At 40.4% G+C, this 12,204-nt stretch overlaps 2 protein-coding genes across 2 annotated transcripts in view; one reads left to right on the top strand and one right to left on the bottom strand.

The window, feature by feature from the left end:
- Nucleotides 1–12,204, top strand: part of LOC311226401 (uncharacterized protein) — a gene marked incomplete at its 5' end in the record, with an annotated part of 864,333 nt that overhangs the window by 478,959 nt on the left and 373,170 nt on the right. The gene's annotated exons all lie outside the window — the stretch shown is intronic.
- Nucleotides 1–12,204, bottom strand: part of cactin — a 32,410-nt gene that overhangs the window by 8,583 nt on the left and 11,623 nt on the right. Inside the window, exons 6-8 of the mRNA XM_084313281.1 lie at nucleotides 10,946–11,091; nucleotides 6,978–7,140; nucleotides 1,886–2,006 (exon numbers count right to left, since the gene is read on the bottom strand). Coding sequence (XP_084169407.1) covers nucleotides 1,886–2,006; nucleotides 6,978–7,140; nucleotides 10,946–11,091 — 430 coding nt within the window. The remainder of the gene's footprint in view (nucleotides 1–1,885; nucleotides 2,007–6,977; nucleotides 7,141–10,945; nucleotides 11,092–12,204) is intronic.

Genomic DNA, 12,204 nt, shown 5'->3' with positions numbered 1-12,204 from the left:
AGTGCAATATACAGGTGATTGAACTGGGTATAATATGTAAGGGATAATGTATAGCTACGAGGTCATTGTCGCAAAATAATTGACCGACAGAGTTTAGAACACCGAGGCGCCTCACTGAGGTGTTTTAAACGTCAGTGAAGGTCAATTATTTTGCGACAATGACCGAGTATAGCTATACATTATCCCGCTTATTACATGGCTAACTTACTAACAATATACCCAATTCATTTTACACCATCGACAAGACGAGATAAAATGCAGACGCAGTTGTTCTGTGGCTCTGTCAGCCCAAATAAAGTGATTATTATTATCGCCGGCAGCCGGCAGGTGTGTCTGATTGCACTGAAACAGTGTGTGTCAGTGGGCTTGATTGCTCCAGCTGCGAAAAACAATAATCACCAGTGGTTATCGAAAAATAATTCACCGCTGTCAGGGGCTATTGACCAATCACAATCAAGGATTTCGGCGAATGTTAAAACGCCATGTAATAAGCAAAAATAGTTCTTCAACAAAGCAAAAGAAAAAAGGCATATAAAATCATAACAATTAGACAAGTAAGTATATGCGGTAAATATAAATATATGAATGTATATATACGGTATATACAGCACTATTGTACATGCTAACATACAGAGCTATATGGGTAGACTATAGTATGAGGTTGGTAGTAATGATTCAGAATTCAGGGGTAGGAGGAAAGTAAGGGAGTGAGTTTTGACATGACCAGTCGTATGTTTAAATAAGTAACCAGACTAAATGGAACCACTGTAAGATTTTTTCTTCTTTTTTAAAGTAACCAGATTAAATGGAACCACTCAGATTTATTTAAAAAAGTAACCAGATTAAATGGAACCACTAAGATTTATTTAAAAAAGTAACCAGAGTAAATGGAACCACTGTAAGATTTATTTAAAAAGAAAGTAGCCAGACTAAATGGAACCACTGGTTACTTATTTAAAATATATATTACAGACTAAATGGAACCACTAAGATTTTTTTTTTTTTTTTAAGTAACCAGATTAAATGGAACAGTGCACTGTAAGATTTATTTTAAATACCGGTAAGTAACCAGACTAAATGGAACCACTAAGATTTATTTTAAATAAGTAACCAGATTAAATGGAACCACTAAGATTTATTTAAAATAAGTAACCAGACTAAATCGAACCACTAAGATTTATTTTAAATAAGTAACCAGACTAAATGGAACCACTAAGATTTATTTTAAATAAGAAACCACATTAAATGGAACCAATGTAAGATTTATTTTAAATAAGTAACCAGACTAAATGGAACCACTAAGATTAAAAAAAAAAAAAAAAAAAGTAACCAGATTAAATGGAACCACTGTACGATTTATTTAAAATAAGTAACCAGATTAAATGGAACCACTAAGATTTATTTTAAATAAGTAACCAGATTAAATGTAACCACTGTAAGATTTATTTAAAAAAAAAAAACAGATTAAATGGAACCACTAAGATCTATTTTAAATAAGTAACCAGATTAAATGGAACCACTAAGATTTATTTTAAATAAGTAACCAGACTAAATGGAACCACTAAGATTTATTTTAAATAAGTAACCACATTAAATGGAACCAATACGATTTATTTTTAAATAAGTAACCACATTAAATGGAACCAATAAGATTTATTTTAAATAAGTAACCAGACTAAATGGAACCACTAAGATTTATTTTAAATAAGTAACCAGATTAAATGGAACCACTAAGATTTATTTTAAATAAGTAACCAGACTAAATGGAACCACTGTAAGATTTATTTTAAATAAGTAACCAGACTAAATGGAACCACTGTAAGATTTATTTGACGATGCACCGAATCTTTGCCTAAACCCAGTCCTGGTGCTGCTGAAGCTGTACCTGGTACTGGTCCTTTCCCAGAGCCCTCCAGCTTCTTCAGTTTACTGATCTCATCCTCTGTGATAGTAGTCATGTCCCTCCAGAAGTCCACGTTCTTCCCCTGCTCCAACTCCATGTACACCTACCAGGACGACAACAACAACAACCATCCCTTTAAATCAACAAGCTCCACTTACACTTGAATTAACACAAACACACAACAAACAGTAATACACAACAGTGTAATAGAAGGGTGGATAAGCGACAATCCTCTAATGTCAAAAGTCAATCGATGGACTTTAAAGTAAATGAACCCCAAACCGAAAAACATGTCATCCACAATACATAATAAAATTACTTAAAAAAATATATATTAACACATTCCCGCCCGACCACGTATACCGTACTTTTCGGACTATAAGCCGCGGCTTTTTCCCCCATTTTTTGACCCTGCGGCTTATATAACGGTGCGGCTTATATGTGACTCGATGTGACCAAACCCGAAAATGTAAAAATCTAAATATTGCTTTTTGGACTGCATTGAAATGTTATTTATCTGTTCCCTTATTTGCTAAACTTAATACAACTTGTAAATGAGTTAATTCTTGTTATTTGTCCGACAGTATTGTGTCCCAATGCTAATTACATAGGTAATTAAACATTAAAACACCTGCGGCTTATAGTCCAGTGCGGCTTATATATGTACACATCATTCAATTTAGCTGCTGCGGCTTATAGTCAGGTGCGGCTTATAGTGCGAAAAGTACGGTATATCCATGTTTCGAATCCACCGGTTGAGGACCAACCACGGACATGTCCGTGGCAAGGTTGTTTTGGCTTTTATTCCATTGTAATAACCTACTCGATGTCACCGAGCGGCACTGCAGATCTACCCTCCTCTTCGAATTCTGGAAAGTGCATTACCGGCCAGATCCTCTTAGGGGCGCTGTCCCGATAATGCAGTGTGCCCTGTGGCAGAACGGTGCACTTTTTTTTTTACTTATGTAGTTTCCAGTAGCTGGATTCTGGATGTGTAGCCTGTAGCTTGGAATACCTTTTGGGAAGCGGATTTCACTATGCAGTAACGGAATATATCATCAGCCAATGGACATATCGATCTACCAGATGGCGATCGATAACTGGGAAATGCTCTGGGGGATCCAACCGGCCCACAGTAAGATCTTTTTCACGTAAATTACACGCTGATCAGGCATTGTTTTGATAGCCATCCACCCGATCAATGAATGAGGCTAATGAGGCTAACGCGGTTATTGGTAATCAATAATCAGAAATGACGTTCCGCACCCCCCCCCCCCCCCTTTCATGCATTCGTGGTGGACCATCATACCGATCATATGCAGTTTGAGTTTTAACTGTAGCTTCTGTATATCCGAAATGCCATTGGATTTAACGTTATTAGCCAGTGTTAATTTTGGCAGCTATTTTCATTTTAGTTTTAGTGTGTCAAGTGCTCCTTTTTCGTTTATCATATTTAGTCATCTTCATTTATTTTTCGTTTAGTCAGTTTTAGTCAACTAAAGGTCTGAGCATTTTAGTCTTAGTCAGTTTTTGTCTCAATTTTGTCTTTTTTGTTTTATTCTAGATTTAGTCGACGAAAACGGATGACATTTTTGTCTATTTTTAGTTAATGGAAAAAAAACTTGTCAGAAATAGTCAACATGGAATCTTTTATTTTTTTATCCACTTTTTCTCCCATTTTCTATTTTTCTCCCATCCCAATTTTTTCATATCGTCCAATTCAACCCTCCCCTGTCTTTTTGAACGTTGTTTCTTGCCTCCCACAAGCCGGCTGCAATGTGGACTAAGTCATACATAGCACGAGTCCCCTCCGATACTCGAGGTAACAGCCGTCGCATCTTTTCACCTGCGCGGCTCGATCTTTCAGCGTCGGGGGTCTGGGCTTTGGAGGGGCCCCGCCCCCGTCGCTTCTTGATTCTACTGCGCAGGCGCACCAACCGACCTGTAGGAGTCGCTGTCCACAACGCCCGATCCCCACCCTTCAGTTTCCCTCCCCGTAATACGGCCAATGTGTATTACTGTGGACGACCAGCTAAACTGAAAGCAATGTGGAGAGCGGGGCTCGAACAGGAGGCATCCTGTTCGAGCCTAGTCTCCAGCATTCGTTGCGAGCGCCTTGCCCACTGCGCCACATAGCCGCCCCCTCAACATGGAACATTTTATGATTTAAATTGCGTATTTATTTTTTTAACCTAGGGGAATCTGAGTCGGCGGCACAAGTGATACACAGGAAGTATATACGTTGGTTGGTGTAGACATGGTCCAATGTATTGTTGCTCCTACAGTATATGTTGGTGTAGACATGGTCCAATGTATTGTTGCTCCTACAGTATATGTTGGTGTAGACATGGTTCAATGTATTGTTGCTCTTACAGTATATGTTGGTGTAGACATGGTCCAATGTATGCATCAAAGAGAGCATTACGGATGTGGTGACATTGTTTCTGACCAGAAAGACAACGTTGAACTCTGTCTGTCTTCTGTTTGCTGTGTCTTTCCTTTCTCTCTGCCATGTCTGTCCTCTCTCTGCTGTGTCCGTCCTCTCTGTCATGTCTGTCCTCTCTCTCTCTCTGCTGTGTCTGGCAGCGGTTTATTCTATAACAGGATACTGTAAACTAAGTAAACAGAACACACAGTAGTACTAGTAGTAGTACACACGGATTGCAATCTGCTTGCATAAAAACATTATATAAAATCACATTCTGAGGTCAGTGTTAAAGTGCCACATGGAAGAGGTCTGGTTAGTGGTTAGAATTAGAGGTCTGGTTAGGGTAACTTAGGGGTAGTTAAGCATTCATTATAATTTATTATTATTATTTAGATAGATGGATGTAAAGGGCTAGACCAACTCTTAACCCCTATCCGGACCTAGACCACCTCTAAGTCACAACCCTAACTTAGGGGTTAAAGTTAGAGGTGGTCTAGGTCTGGTTAGGGGTTAGAGTTAGAGGTGGTCTAGGTCTGGTTATACTGATCCGATACCAGTGCATACATACAAAAATTATATTATATAAATTATAAAACTTTTTTTTCTTTTCTTTTTTACAGCTACTGTTTTATATATACTGTTTTTTAGTAATAACTAGAAAGTAATAGTATTTATTCAACAACAGGTGATTGTATAGATTAGTATTAGTATAATTAATTGACAACTAAGCTCAATGAGTTCACCCACGGAATGGTTGTTGGTACATTGGTTCCGCACGGACGTTACACGTTGTTGCGTACTTCCAATCCAGAAGGCTCCGTTTAGGTTGGCTAGTAGCAGAGGCTCTGTTGTGATTTTTAATGCAAAATAAATATTCAACATTCTCTTTTGAGACTCCGCCTCAGACTCTTATCATTTGGCACTAAAAGCTAAACATTGTCACGGGGTATGGCTGTCTGCATTATGTCATTAATTGTGTGCAAGAGGTCGATCGTTACGTTAGCGTGAGCTAGCTTAGCCACTAGCTAACGCGAGCTAGATGGAAATACAAACAATGTAATGTTAGTGGTTAAAAGTGATTTACTTTGGAATACTCCTTTGCCAACTTGCTGTACTTTGCTTGCAGGTCTGCAGCTGGATTATGAATAGTCCCAACTTTAGCCAAGGTAAGGTTAAGCTAAAACTAGCTTTTCAAATAGCTCCAGCTAATGCTAATAACATAGCTCCCCGTCACACTGCTCTACTCGGGACGATGGCATTAAGAAAAGTTATAATTATTTTGTCTAGTCTTGTTTTAGTCAACAATATCAACATACATGAAGAGAAATTTCGTCCTGGTTTTTATAAATTACATTTTTGTGTCGTCAGTTGTGGTCAACGATATTTAATAAACTATTTAGTCTTGTTAGCGTGACATGGGCTTCAATAACGTGACGTCACGTCTCGTTGTCGTCATGAAAAAAACCTTCGTTGACGAACATCTTTCGTCATCAATTTAGTCAACAAAATTAACACTGCTATTAGCCCTGTATCTCGCCTTCCAGGTAATATCCCAGCCGAAATCCCTTAACGCTTATATTCAAGACGCTATAAAATGAGAAAGTATTGCTGAAAAAGTTATTTCTTTAAGCCATTTTGAAGGGTCGGTTTATGGTCTCAATTGACAATGAGAATAGACAGATAGCAAAGCTCTACAAACAGCCCCACGGACTGTGCAAGTCTATTATATGCTGGCCGTCTACAGTGATTTTAGACGCATCCAAATGACCCCGAAAGTGTTAAGAGATATCTTGCAAACTGTTGTGTGTTTTTTATTTTTTTTTATTTTATTATTTGACTGCAATGTTATATTTTATAATGTGAATTTGTATATTTGTATTAATTTTAAATGTATGTGTTTTGCTTAATTTTGTATTCGTATTTTTAGTTGTACATTTGTATTCTATTTGTTTTGTCCAGGACCCCAGGAAGACTAGAGGTTCTTTCATGTGTCTCGAAGTGGCTCAGGGAGGTAGAGCAGTCTTCTGGGAATCCGGAGGTTCCCGGTTTGATTCCCGCTCCTCCCGGGCAGCGTGTCCAAGTGTCCTTGAGCAAGACACTTAACCCCTAATTGCTCCCGATGTGCAGGTTGGCACCTTGCATGGTCGCCTCCGCCATCAGTGTGTGAATGTGTGAGTGAATGGGTCAAATGTGAGGAACAAATTGTAAAGCGATTTGGATAAAAGTGATATATAAATGCAGCCATTTACCATTTAAACTAGGGATGCTCGATATTGGCTTTTTTACCGATACCGATATACCGATATTGTCCAACTCTTAATTTCCGATACAGATATCAAACGATACCGATATATGCAGGGTTTCCCCCCCCAAAAAATGGAATAAGTTCAGGTAATTAACATTACATATCTCTTGTTGTGGAATTAACACAACATTATGCATACTTTTGACAATAAATAAAATCTGAATTTGTTCTTACTTGCTTGCCTGGGTAAATAAAGGTTATAGAAATGTAAAAGTAAAAAAAAAAATTGAAAACATACCGATATTTTCCGATATCACATTTTAATGCCGATATCGGCCGATAATATCGGACATCCCTAATTTAAACATAAACATACACATAACCCTGACTGACACACACACCTTGATGTCCTCCAGCAGGTCGTCCATGTCGGTGGTGGTGAGTCCGTTGAGGAAGGTGTACGGTTCGTGCATCTCCACCGCCAGGTCGTCGTCCTCCGCACTGATGTACTTGGCCAGCAGGTCTATGGGCTTGGCCCGGCCGTCACGGATACGGATCTTGGACCTGCGCGTGACAACACAACACACGGTGGGAAATGTGGGTGAGGTGGGGAGGAAGCCTGGGCCCTCATTTTATCAATAATGCGTAGAAAGTGTTCTATTTTTCGTTCATAAGCACGGAATTTAGAATGTCCCCCACGCACAGGGGGAAAAAAAATCGGGATTTATCAAACGTGCGTACACAGGTCCTACGCACACCTGCAAGTACTCCGTGTTGATAATAGGGATGGGCGTGAGTAATCGATTACTCGTAGCTATGAAAAAAATCAATCGTAAAATTAATAATCTTTGAGATTTAATTTTTTTTTTTACATATTTGTTTCATAGTATGTGTACGATCATAACAGTTTGTTGGTTTCCTTAAACATATACGTGAATGAACAAAATTAAGTAAAAAAAATTCAAAAAAATTAAAATGTACTTTTTTTTCCTAGTAATACACGATCACTCGAGTATAGCATGCGATCAATCGATCTGGATTCTTCTTAAAAATGCCCATCCCTAGTTGATAGAAAAAGAAAGCAATACGCTTGGACCAGCACTCACAGATTTTGGTATATTTAATGGCAGCCTGAAACAAACATGTTTCGGAACGATTATGTTCCTTCCTCAGTGTTGATGGCTAGCATCCCTAGTTGATAAATGCCACTTGTTCTATGCTCCTCGCTCGTGTACGATTTTAAGTATTTGCATACAGAACCACCCATAATTAACACTTTCCCCGCCATAGGTTATATCCATCAATATAGCCTCTCTGCCAGCGCTGTAAGTCTATGGAGATGTTCACCTTCTTTGCAGGGCTATAACTTTTTAAATTGTATTGCTAAATTGACATTACTATGGCCCATTCAACATCGATTATCTATCGTTCAGGATGTAGGAACGTTATACTTTTTCATTCATACAAAAATACCTTCTAGAATATAAGTGTTTATCGTTTTCTGCAGTAATTCCTAGAACGTGAGTTATAGGCCTAAACGCATTATATAGATTATCGATTGCCGTTTATTCCCTAGACACGCTATATTAAAAAGTTCAACTGTATATGATCGTATATGTTATGAGTCATCATGTGCGGAGGAAAGGGGGGGTCGTTTATAATTCCGTGATCGTCAGTAAAAGCTTTATGTAGTATGGGTGATATATTGATCAGATCGGTTTGCAGTGAAATGAATAAACAATTGGGCTGAAAATAACGTCAGTGTCCTCTTACCGTGCGTCAAAGAGACTGGCGGTGAAATATCCCAAGTATAGGACGTCGATCGCCTAGGTTCATTTCCGGTTTGTATGTCGCAATAAACGCAGAAATCATATTGATTATTAAGTTTATAAAGCAATCCATTATGTACATTGTCTCTGTCGGGAGCCTTGCAACAATGTCTGATGGCCGGATGAATTTAATTGACGCACAGCAGCCACTTCCTGGTGGCTGTATTGAGCCGTCATTGTATTGAGCCGTAGGGTCCAGCTGCAGCGTCGGAAGTGTATATATGAATTATGAATGCCATGGCGAAAAAAATTTATATTGATCTCAAAATCGCTGTACAGCGATATTGGCAGAATGGGCATGGCGGGCAACATCGCTGTACAGCGTTTTTGGCGCAGAAAGGGTTAAGCATATACGGTAATAAACCCCCCCCCCCCCCCCATGAAATGTGGAAAAATGGACTAAGCCGAGCAAACTATGAGAAACTTCACTGAAAGAGTGAGATTGATCACGGAGGTCTAACCAACTAATTTAACGCACTGTCGAACCAAGAAGACACAACGCGTGTTATGGGAGAAATACGGACTTGTACGCGGTGATGTCGGATATCAACGACATCAAAGACCATTGCTGCCTGGGCAGCGCAAAATACTAATAAAGACCGTGGTGAGTTAGGGAGGAAGTCTGGTGAGTTAGAGAGAGAGGAAGTCTGGTGAGTTAGAGAGGAAGTCTGGTGAGTTAGGGAGGAAGTCTGGTGAGTTAGAGAGGAAGTCTGGTGAGTTAGAGAGAGAGGAAGTCTGGTGAGTTAGAGAGGAAGTCTGGTGAGTTAGAGAGGAAGTCTGGTGAGTTAGAGAGGAAGTCTGGTGAGTTAGAGAGAGAGGAAGTCTGGTGAGTTAGAGAGGAAGTCTGGTGAGTTAGAGAGGAAGTCTGGTGAGTTAGAGAGGAAGTCTGGTGAGTTAGAGAGGAAGTCTGGTGAGTTAGAGAGGAAGTCTGGTGAGTTAGAGAGGAAGTCTGGTGAGTTAGAGAGGAAGTCTGGTGAGTTAGAGAGGAAGTCTGGTGAGTTAGAGAGGAAGTCTGGTGAGTTAGAGAGGAAGTCTGGCGAGTTAGAGAGGAAGTCTGGTGAGTTAGAGAGGAAGTCTGGTGAGTTAGAGAGGAAGTCTGGCGAGTTAGAGAGGAAGTCTGGTGAGTTAGAGAGGAAGTCTGGTGAGTTAGAGAGGAAGTCTGGTGAGTTAGAGAGGAAGTCTGGTGAGTTAGAGAGGAAGTCTGGTGAGTTAGAGAGAGAGGAAGTCTGGTGAGTTAGAGAGGAAGTCTGGTGAGTTAGGGAGGAAGTCTGGTGAGTTAGAGAGGAAGTCTGGTGAGTTAGAGAGGAAGTCTGGTGAGTTAGAGAGGAAGTCTGGTGAGTTAGTGAGGAAGTCTGGTGAGTTAGAGAGGAAGTCTGGTGAGTTAGAGAGGAAGTCTGGCGAGTTAGGGAGGAAGTCTGGTGAGTTAGAGAGGAAGTCTGGTGAGTTAGAGAGGAAGTCTGGTGAGTTAGAGAGGAAGTCTGGTGAGTTAGAGAGGAAGTCTGGTGAGTTAGAGAGGAAGTCTGGTGAGTTAGAGAGGAAGTCTGGTGAGTTAGAGAGGAAGTCTGGCGAGTTAGGGAGGAAGTCTGGTGAGTTAGAGAGGAAGTCTGGTGAGTTAAAGAGGAAGTCTGGTGAGTTAGAGAGGAAGTCTGGTGAGTTAGAGAGGAAGTCTGGTGAGTTAGAGAGGAAGTCTGGTGAGTTAGAGAGGAAGTCTGGTGAGTTAGAGAGGAAGTCTCTAACCTCAAATGGATCAGTCATCAGCTCTATTTTCAATCTTTCTGTACCCCAGTTGCTATTGCATGGACTTATTTGTGTTTCATTACACATATATTTATGCTTACCAACTGTTTCGCCTGTTTTATAGCAACACTACTATCACCGACATCTAAGAAGGGAACATCCTTGAACGGCCCTTCTTTTTTGTATTTTTTTTTTTTATTCTTTTTTAAACAAACACATAAACAAACATGACAACACACGATAAGATATACAAGCATTAATTGTCAGAGCACATCCAATGAAATCACATTTTAGTTAATTGTCTTATATAAGATATACCCCTAATACCTGTTATCTAAAAACCTACACACATATGCTCCAGCTCGAACCCCCCCCTCCCGGACCCCACCTTGGGTAGTACCTCCATTATCCCTCGCACCTAACCAGACACTACCATTATAAGCTAGCTTTTATTCTCTCCACCACTTCTAACCACATTGATGTTTTGGATTCATTGAGACCCAGAATTCTTGCTTGAACGGCCCTTCTAAGGTTTCGCCCCTCCACATTGCCTGTGGTGCTTTTCTCCCAACAAATGTTGAATACACAAATGTGGCCAGGGGAACTGATTCACTCAGCATGAATGGACTATAGGTCAATAAAAACAATACAAAAAAAATATATATATATATATATATATTTTTTTTTTTCCCGATTATAATCGATTCTAACATTTTCAAATCGATGCAGTTGAATCGTCACATTAGAATCGATGCATCGTTACACCCCTAGTTATGTGTGATGGTGTTATAAAGCAGACTGACCGTAGCTTGGCCTGGTGCAGGTGGAAGTTGTCTTCCTGCTCCGCCCAGGTCTTGAAGTGTTCCGCCTCCTTCTCTCGCTGCAGCATCTCCAGCTCCGTCTCTCTCATGGCCTTCTCCCGCTCCCTCTCCAGACGCAACTGTTTCACCTGCAGCAGCACACATGCATTCAGTTCCCGTTCAGTATTAAGTGGTCTGCACACGGCGGGCGACAGACGTCGCCTGGCGATGTGATCGCCTGTCGCTCAATGACAATCGCTTAGCCCCCCACACCAGAGGCGACCGTTCTCAGGTATAATAACTATGTGTCGCTCTGTTTAGCTGGGGGTGTTTCCCCCCGGGAGATATAGGAGGGCGGACCGAAGGGACCGGACGTTAGGTTGTTGTGAAGCGGGTTCGCAGGTAGCTGTGTTGTGCGTTACGAGAGAGTATTAACCTGTAAAACCCATATTGAGCTGGAATTAAACCACCATATACGAATACAACCTCTCCTCATTCTTCCTGACATTACTGCATGCCTGGTCGCTACGATACGTGCATTACCACCGATTGGACAAGTAATGTTATGCAGCTGCTGAAAGAGAATGTTTTTTTTCACGGAAGACGCAAACTGTTTTGTTATCAACCATAATTTTCTTTGGACAATAAACCTTACAAACTACATCAGCTGCAGCCTGGACATTAAACTGTCAACATCCACAACTTATTTTGTTACCCGAGTATTAAAACACTAGTAGGTGCATCGTGGCGCATTGTTCATTTATTAGTTAATGACAAGCGGCCACTCTATAGCTTCTCAAACTAACGTTATTTATTTAAATTGTTCCCGTTAATAATAATGAACATAACCTTATGTAGCATGGTAATAATACGTAGATTGATCAATGAATGTATTGATACATTAAAGGTGTACAAATGATACACCAGTAGAACTTCTGCAGTACTTCTACTGTAGAAGTCATGTTATTTCCTCATTGTCCTTGTGCCGTCGCCTCCAAAAATAGGATCGAGGCGATATTTAGCGAGGCGACAGAAATATCTGCGTGACTGTCGCTTCAAAATCTCCTGCCGTGTGGGTTCTCTCATTCATAACAATGGAGGCGATACAATTCTGCCGGTCGGCTCGCTAAAAAAATCTGTCGCCTGGCTAAAATCGCTCGCCGTGTGGGGACCCCTTTATGCTTCTTTTTTCCCCCGCTGCTCCCAGCAGTTGGAACGAGATGCAAAAGACTTTGAAAAGGGACAAATTAAAAGACTCAATT

Source organism: Notolepis coatsorum (genome assembly GCF_963971535.1).
Source record: "Notolepis coatsorum genome assembly, chromosome: 4".
Taxonomy (NCBI): domain Eukaryota; kingdom Metazoa; phylum Chordata; class Actinopteri; order Aulopiformes; family Paralepididae; genus Notolepis; species Notolepis coatsorum.
The sequence above is the reverse complement of the archived record's forward strand: the minus strand, read 5'-3'. Positions and strand labels throughout refer to the sequence as shown.